At 41.5% G+C, this 8,819-nt stretch overlaps 1 protein-coding gene across 2 annotated transcripts; it reads right to left on the bottom strand.

Annotated features, from left to right (window-relative positions):
- Nucleotides 1-415: 415 nt before the first annotated feature.
- On the bottom strand, nt 416-7,788 carry LOC115421083 (uncharacterized). 2 transcript variants are annotated; one of them, XM_030136793.1, is made up of 6 exons: nt 7,743-7,788; nt 6,583-6,624; nt 6,233-6,490; nt 3,401-3,643; nt 1,524-1,694; nt 416-579 (listed from the first exon to the last, which is right to left on the bottom strand). In XM_030136793.1, exons 1-6 carry the CDS (start codon nt 7,771-7,773, stop codon nt 467-469), a joined length of 858 nt encoding a protein of 285 aa, XP_029992653.1. In that variant the 5' UTR covers nt 7,774-7,788; the 3' UTR covers nt 416-466. The 2 variants fall into 2 exon arrangements, with proteins under 2 accessions (XP_029992653.1, XP_029992654.1); XM_030136794.1 differs by lacking the exon at nt 1,524-1,694.
- Between the last annotated feature and the right edge of the window lie 1,031 nt (nt 7,789-8,819).

The raw sequence follows: 8,819 nt of genomic DNA, 5'->3' as shown, positions 1-8,819 counted from the left end.
CACTCGTCCAGTGGACGGTCCACAGCTGTGTGGTGGATGGATTCTCAGTGTCCACTCTCCCACATTTCCACAGGTTCAGAACAGTATTGGACCCAAAACAGGCCTTAAGTGAACACACCAACACACAGACTGAGATCTGAGTTCAGCTGATGAAGAATGGAACACAAACTCCAGTGGGTTTAGACTGGATTTACTCCAACTGAACAGAAAGGTGGAGTAAAAAAACAACATAGAATAATGAGAATAAATGAGTAAAGTTTAATATTTAAAACATCACCATCAGATAAAACCAGATTAAAATATTAAAGAGTTTATGAAACATTTATTTACAAACTAATTCTGTTCAGTTTGGAAATCACATCATTTATAGAAAAGAAAAAACTCTTGTTTTTCAGAATCTTTTCAGATGAAAAGTGTAAAATTAGAAATAAAAACATATTTCAGTGTCAAAGTTGACGTCATCTCTTCAGAAGTCGTGTTCAATGGCGACGCCTGCAGCCACGTCGTCGTAGTCTTCGTCTTCGTCTTCGTCTCCGACGTGATGCTGCCTGGTTTCCATGGCGACGGCTGCTCTTCTTCCTGTGGGCGGAGTCAAACACAGCTCAGGTCCAGGTGTTCACGACCAGTGTTTGACCTGCATCTGTTCAGTCTGCTGTTCCCACTGGAAACTCAGACTGTCTTACTACGACCACTGTCACTGCCAGACCTCTTCTGTCTGCATTTCCAGTCCAGTTTCAGTGCCTTTGGATGCTGAAGGAAACTGGACTGACTGACACCTGGACTTTCTTGGACATTTCTCTGGAGGACACACCTACACTTTATCATCTTTCTGATGCTCTGTCTCTCTTCTATCATTAATTGTCTTTTCCTCTTTTCCATTTTTATACTAACCACACTACTGTCTGCAGTCCAGTCCTGTACCAGTACTGCTCCATGGGTCTGGTACCACAGTGTGTTCCACACTCCTGTTCTGCAGACACAGGGGGTTGAAGGAATTCACAAACGTTGGGACACCTGGAGGAACTGGTAGCACCAACTTTCCAGACTTGATCAACCTCCACTGCTGCAGAACTGCTTTAAGTTTTTAACCCATTTCTTGTTCTCCTTTTTGTATAATTCTGAAATGTACATTATTTTTCAGTTTTGTTTAACCTGACCTTTTTTTTTTTTCCTCTGGCAGTTCACTCTTACCTTTGTACCATTTACAGCTGTTCATTGGACTGGAACTGCTGGAATTTCAATACAAAACTGGAAAAATTGGGGTGTTCTAAAACTTTTGACCGGTAGTGTATGAAGACCTACAATATATGAGGACCTAGAACATACAAGAACCTAGAAAATATGAGGACCTAGAACATACGAGAACCTAGAACCTAGAACGACCAGTCATTCGATCAGACCCAACATTGATATGATGAGATGGACTAAACGCTGGGATTGGACACAGAAACATACAGAGAACATACCAGAACCTAGAACATACAAGAACTGAGAACATACAAGAACATAGAACATATGAGAACCTGTGTTCCTTTTACGGTAGATCGACACCATCAGGACAGTGGAGACGCAGTACGGACTCGCGACCAGCAGGTGGAGGAACAGCCTCACAATGGACATTGAAGAACCAGGATCTGAAGAACCAGGATCTGAAGAACCAGGACCTGAAGAACCAGGACCTGAAGAACCAGGATCTGAAGAGGAACCAGGATCAGAGGATGAAGTTGTAGGAACAGAGGTAGTGGTGGTAGAAACCAGTGGTGATTTCTCTCAGACTGCAGTGGAAGCTCGGCTTCCCCTAAAATGACTCAAATTAAATGGTTAAATCTGTTCGGTTGTGTTGACATTTCATTGACTCCAAATGTGTTAGAACACGTTCATCTCACAGACGAGTTCGTTCAGATTCAGCTTTATCACAAATCACAGACTGGATGTTGCTCACTTCTCCTCCATTCCCGTGTCTGTGTTTTCTCCTCCATCTCTGCTCAGTGCATTTGTCCGTAGACGCTCAGCGTCCATGCACTTCAATGGGACTGAGTGGAACAGTTTTTTCATTGCCTCAAAACTGGACGCTAATTGGAGAAATGACACCATGTTGTCCCGCCCCCGGATGCTGGGCGTCTCTGGGGGTGAATAGAGCTGTGGGCGGAGCTCGGCCGGGCTGGATGTCAGGATTACACATGCTGATTGGATGATCAGTCGAAAGGCTGAATCCTGTTTGATTGACAGCTGTTTTCAGATCTGCTCCTTCACTGACACAGTTCAGTTTAATACTGTCACACATTCTGCTGTGAAATCAGAGAAAACCACTACCAAATTACTCGTTCATTTCTTGCACTGTAAATAAAACACACTCATTGTACTTCCTTGTTTCAATTTAACATAATTTCAATGTTTTCTTGTTTACTTGGTACAATATGACCATTTTCTTAAAAAGGAATGGAGAGCCGAATTTATGTTTAAATAAAATAACTTGACTTTTTTTTTTTTTTGATGTAAGCCGACACTGAGCTTCCCCTGTCTGAAAGACGAGCAGCTGACACTGGTAGAAACTGTAGGAGACGACAGAACATGATGTTCAGTGTCAGTTCCTGATCTACCATCAGGTCCACGGGTTCATCAGAACTGGATCCAGAACCAAACACAGCGTTGGATTAATCAGCACCAGTAGAATGTTTGACAGACTCTGAGGACCAGCAGAACTCTGCTCTGTATCTGCACATAAAGGTTCCTGTCAGGATCCTCAACAAATGATGGTGTCTGTTCCACATTTATTTAATAGAACCTGAGTCAAAGTCCATGAAGCGGATTCAAATTAGTACTTTTAGGAAAATTAATCCGATGTTTCAGGACTTAAACAGGATTGAAAACACAACATTCTTGTACAAACAGAACAACGTGTGAATGTTCTGATATGGAGTTGGTTTGGGGCATCGCTGCAGATACATGGTTCTGTTCAGTCTGGACAGAACTGGAACAACCCCAACAGGAAGTGCAACATTACACTCATCATAACAGACAGAAGACAGTCTAGAAATGCACTGATGTGGACACATGGACCGGTGTTCCACAAGGATCTATACTGGGACCACTTTGGTTTGACTTTATATGTTTCATGATCTACATGAATTCAATTCAACTGAATCCTGGATCAGAAACCAAACCGCTGTAAGAGCTGTCAAATCTGAAACCAACTTTACAGATGGAACATGTGACCAAAGATTTGAAGATCCATGTTCTATCTATTGGTTTGAGCTGTGTTTATAGAAACATACGATGGAGACATTTGATTGTGGTGAAAATGTTGAACTGCAGTACTATGAGTGTCCACCAGGGGACCTACATATGTTCTGTCTGTAATGTGTACTTTATGAACAGGAAGTGATGTCACAGTCCTCACCTTTGACCCTCAGGCTGCTCGTTGGAGATCCACCAAGATCTGGAACATAACAGGAGTACTGGTCTGCATCAGACAGGTGGTCTACAGAGATGGTCCACTTTTCTACTAGGTCAGATGTGAGTGTCCGACCGTTTTTTTTAAACTCGGCTTTCAGTGTTGAACCACCTCTGACTCTACAGCGCAGAGTGACATCACTTCCTGTCTCCACAGGAAGTGCAGGGATCTCCAAGATTACATAAAAATCTGTTAAATACAAGCAGAGTTGGACAAATGAGAGCAGAGACACAAATAAAGACAAAGGACACACACATGAAGTGGACTCCCAGCAGTGGTTCTGATCTAAGGTCATAAGGGGGACTTCAACATTGAACTGTGTCCACATCTGAAACTAGATGAATATGGGATGTCCTCATCTACAGTTAATACGTGTGTGACTCCGCCCACTGTCCTCACACCAACTATACAGAGAGCTGATTGGTGGTCAGACTGAGCTGTGGTCCACGTCCACTGCAAGGTTATAATTGTTAACGAAAACCAACGAAATGACAAATACTAAAATTGAAAAAAACATTTTTGTTAAGTGAAATAAATAAAAACTCTAATTGAAAGAAAAAAACGATAACTAACTGAAACTGTATTGTGAGCTTACAAAACTAAATAAAACGTATAAAAATTATGGATAAAATTCACTTTTCGTCTTTGTCAATGTTGGATTGATATCAAATTGATTTATTTTGCTCCAGCAGTTTTAGCTGTTGGCGCCATATGACACTTCACAGTCCGTCATGTCTGGTCACTGGTGGTTTCCAGTCGTCTTCTGGTCTCCACTCTACCTGGAACAGTGGTTCTTAACCTTGTTGGAGGTACTGAACCCCACCAGTTTCATGTGCGCATTCACCGAACCCTTCTTTATTAAAAAATAAAAAAGGATTTTTTTCAAATTCAAGACACAGGTATATGTTTTACTGGTGCACAAAATGAACCGTGCATTAACATCACTGTGTTCAAAGAACAAAACCAATACAGTGCATGAACTCACAACAAATTCCATACCTTTTCACAAAGACATGACCTTTTTTAATAATACCACACTCAAATGGTTTCAATTTTAACCTATTTTTTTAACCCAATAATGAACTTATTGTATTTATGCTATTTATCATTTTTAACATTTTAACACACACCCATCACTTAATTTCCATCAGGCTACAATAATAATGAATATTTACTGCAAATCAGTGTGACTCCTGCTGTTGCCTTAGACAGACCAGTTCAGAAATGCGTGGCTTCACCTTGGCCAGTGCCACTCTCTTTCTCCATCCACGACGGTGCGTCGGTCGTCACATGATTGTAACTGACCAGTGTGGTGACCGAAAATGCAAACAAACGCTACACATGTCTGCCTCCGTGGTTAACAGGAAGTGGCAAAAGTCATAACAACGATGTGGAAAATAATTCATCGTCAGACGAGTAGAAGAGATTATAAACACTTCCGGATGTGTTGTAGTGCTGTAAGCAACAACAATACACCGCGTATATTGGATGTCAATCAGAGAAAGAGTCTCCGAAGCCGTTTGTTTACATACACGGACCTAGCCCGACACACACACCCGACTAATGAGTCGAGTGTGTGTCTTGACCTCCACCGAACCCCTGAGACTGACTCACCGAACCCCTAGGGTTTGATCGAACCCAGGTTAAGAGCCACTGACCTGGAACATACAGACTAAAGCTGGGACAAAGCAGCACAGTCCTGTCTGGGATTTACTTCAGTGATGCATGAGGTCAGGTTTTTTTTTTTTTTTTGTTGCTCACTGTGTGTGTGTGAGTGACAGAGACAGAGTGGAGCTGAATGACAGAGTCAGACAGGTGTTGAACTAGCATCCAGGTAAAGACTGGAGAGTTTATCACCATGAAAAGGCCTTCCAAGGCCTTAACTGCACAGTTTAGAAGAGAAGAGAAGAGGAGGATGAAAACTAATCCAATTACAGAGGGATGGAACCTATTACAATGGTAAAAAACGTTTGACGTTACTAGCTACAGCTAGCTGAATTGAAGTGAAGCAAAGTTGGCTAATAATGGAACTGTAGATTATTCAGATATGAGATATCTGCTAAGGTGTGTGGTTTACTGCTGATGGACTGGGTTAAATATGTTTATAAGTGGTTTATATATGTTTCTATATGGTTTATATATGTTTGTATGCGGTTTACTTCTGGTTAGCTTGTTTATATATGTTTGTATCTGGTTTACTGCCGGCTACTTTGTGTATCTCCTCTCGTTCTTTGCACATCTTTGCATTGTTTTTACGTAAGTGACGTTGTGTATGGACCCCCCCCCCCACCAACCTGCTCTGCTATAGGGAATTTATGCATCGTACTGTACATGTGTTTGTGTCTCTGCTCAGTCAATGAGCCGCCCTAACCCCACCCCCAAATAAAGTGTCCGGGGTAACCTGCTGATCCACGCCTCACTAATTTCTTTGAATAGAATAGTGAGGAAATTAAAATATCTGAAATAACTAAAACTAATACTAAAACTAAACTAAACTAAAACTCTGCATTCAGAAAAAAACAATAATTAATAAAAACTAGCAAACATGTTCTAAAAACTAATTAATACTAACTGAATTAAAGAAAAAAAAGTCAAAACTAATTAAAACTGAACTATAATTAAAAATCCAAAACTATTATAACCTTGGTCCACTGTCTGGAACAGAACCTGCTACCCACAAGGCCACACTGGAAACCTCCAGTTAAAGCTGGACTTCCCTCAGGAACCACCAATCCTGTTAGAGACACACTTCAACCAATCACAGCTCAGTTTATTCACCTGTTACAGTGATGGACACCTGGTCACTCTGCTGTCCTGAACTGGTCTCACACCAGTAAACTCCACTGGACACTGGCGTGACACGATCGACAACGCAGAATGACCCGTCTATCCTTCCAAACTCTGCACATGTCCCAGTGTTTCCGTTCCTCAGTGTCCTCTTCACTGTCCATCCATCTGTCTGAACATCTGCACAACTCACAGACAAACTGTCTCCTCTGAAGAACTGCTGACGGTTTGGACGGACGTCCACAGAGACTGGACAGAGTCAACACATTCAACAGGTTAAAGACACATGGACCAAATGTCCAACTGTTATTGAGTCTGATTGGTTGAATTCATCATCTCACCTGAAGAAACAGTCAGTCCAGACAGCAGCAGGACACAGACACCTGAAGAGGACAGAGGACACAGGTCAGAGAACACAGGTCAGAGGTCAGAGAACACAGGTCAGAGGACACAGGTCACAGGTCAGAGGTCAACCCAAACCAACAGTGTCCAATGACCCCAGTGTTGTGGTTGTCCTCTGTTGTCCACAGTGGAGCATCTTCCTTCACTAATGGTCTCTGGTTGGACATGTTTGTGGACGAGACAGAGTTCAGTCTGAACAAAAAAACAACTTGATCTGATCCAGAGTCAGTTTAAGGAAGTGGACAGACAGACAGTGACCAGTTTAACCAGGACTAAATAGACCAGTTAAACCAGACTAACAGACCAGTATAACCAGACTAAACAGACCAGTTAACCACTAAACAGACCAGTTAAACCAGACTAATACAGTTAAACCAGACTAAACAGACCAGTTAAACCAGACTAAACAGACCAGTTAAACCAGACTAAACAGACCAGTTAAACCAGGCTAAACAGAGCAGTTTAACCAGACTAAACAGACCAGTTAACCCAGACTAAACAGACCAGTTAAACCAGACTAAACAGACCAGTTAAACCAGACTAAACAGACCAGTTAAACCAGACTAAACAGACCAGTTAAACCAGACTAAATAGACCATTAAACCAGACTAAACAGACCAGTTAAACCAGCTAACAGAGCAGTTTAACCAGACTAAACAGACCAGTTAATCCAGACTAAACAGACCAGTTAAACCAGACTAAACAGACCAGTTAAACCAGACTGAACAGACCTTTGTTTGATTGACAGCTGTCATTCAACTCCACAGCAGAAGGTTCAGTTGAACACTTCTGAAGGACAGATGGACTTCTTGATCCAAATGTTCAACTGACTCTAATGGAACCAATCAACACTAATAATGTTTGACTTCTAATCAATACAGATCAATCATCGGTCCAATCAGCTGTTTGTGTGTTGTCGGCTGGCGCCATGGAAACGCCTTTAGGCGGCACTCCAGTCGACACATCAAACCCAGGATCAAACTGCTCCTTTCCATCTGAACGTTGACCTTTGACCTCATCCTGTTCAAGGGGAACTGAATCAGGAACCCATGGGTCCGATCAGTGATCGATCAGGCCAGTGTTTGATGGTTGGACTCACCGAGACGATGGAACACACACCGAGTCTTCATGTCGTCTGAACAGGAACTAACACAAACTTCTGCTTTTCTTTATTCTCCACTTTCTGAGCTGCTTCCTTTTTTTTTTTCTTCATTTTTTTCATTGTTTTTTTTTTTTTGCTGTTACCGTGATAACCAGATCAGTGTGAAGGTCAGAGGTCACTGGAGTGAGTCCTCAGTCTATACAGACAAAGGAAACCCTTTAAATAGGACCAGTACCACATGGTTGGAATTATGACAGAAGTGTTTGTGACTGGGCTCAGTTTAATCAAACTCAACAATAAAAAATAAAACAACTCAGTTCAAAAATCTCAGATATTCTTGAAGAATAATTCAATTAATCAGTTTTCTGATTAAAAGTACAAGAAATAAAACATGGATATTTTCTGTTCACACTGTATTATATAAATATGAGGAAAAACTCATAAGAGTCAGAGACTGAGATTAAACTCAGATAATTTTATTTGTAATAAATACTACTAATGTCATCCATCCATCATCGTCATCCATCCATCCATCCTCCATCTATATCATCGATCCATCATCCATCTATCTTTCATCCATCCATCTATCTAGCCGTCTATCCATCCATCCATCCATTCATCATCATCCATCTATCTATCATCCGTCCTACCGTCCATCCATCCATCTATATCATCCATCCATCATCATCCATCCACCTGTGCATCATCCATCCATCATCAGCCATCTATCTATCATCCATCCATCTATCTAGCTGTCTATCCATCCATCCATCCATCCATCATTATCCATCCATCCATCCATTCATCATCCATCTATCTATCATCCGTCCTACCGTCCGTCCAGCCATCTATATCATCCATCCATCATCATCCATCCACCTGTGCATCATCCATCCATTATCATCTATCTATCTATCTATCTATCTATCTATCTATCTATCTATCTATCTATCTATCTATCTATCTATCTATCTATCTATCTATCTATCTATCTATCTATCTATCTATCTATCCATCCATCCATCCATCCATCCATCCATCCATCCATCCATCCACCTGTGCATCATCCATCCA

This window comes from Sphaeramia orbicularis, chromosome 6, assembly GCF_902148855.1.
Source record: "Sphaeramia orbicularis chromosome 6, fSphaOr1.1, whole genome shotgun sequence".
In the NCBI taxonomy this organism is placed as follows: Eukaryota; Metazoa; Chordata; class Actinopteri; order Kurtiformes; family Apogonidae; genus Sphaeramia; species Sphaeramia orbicularis.
This window is presented reverse-complemented; position numbering and strand designations above follow the sequence as displayed.

Bases quoted from the DNA above. Each gene is read 5' to 3' on its own strand.
- LOC115421083 (XM_030136793.1), bottom strand. From the start codon at position 7,773: ATGAAGACTCGGTGTGTGTTCCATCGTCTCG. The intron at 6,491-6,582 runs GTGAGATGATGA...GACTCTGTCCAG, and splicing joins TGGACTGACTGTTTCTTCAG to TCTCTGTGGACGTCCGTCCA. The intron at 1,695-3,400 runs GTGAGGACTGTG...GTTCCTCTTCAG, and splicing joins GAGCAGCCTGAGGGTCAAAG to ATCCTGGTTCTTCAGGTCCT.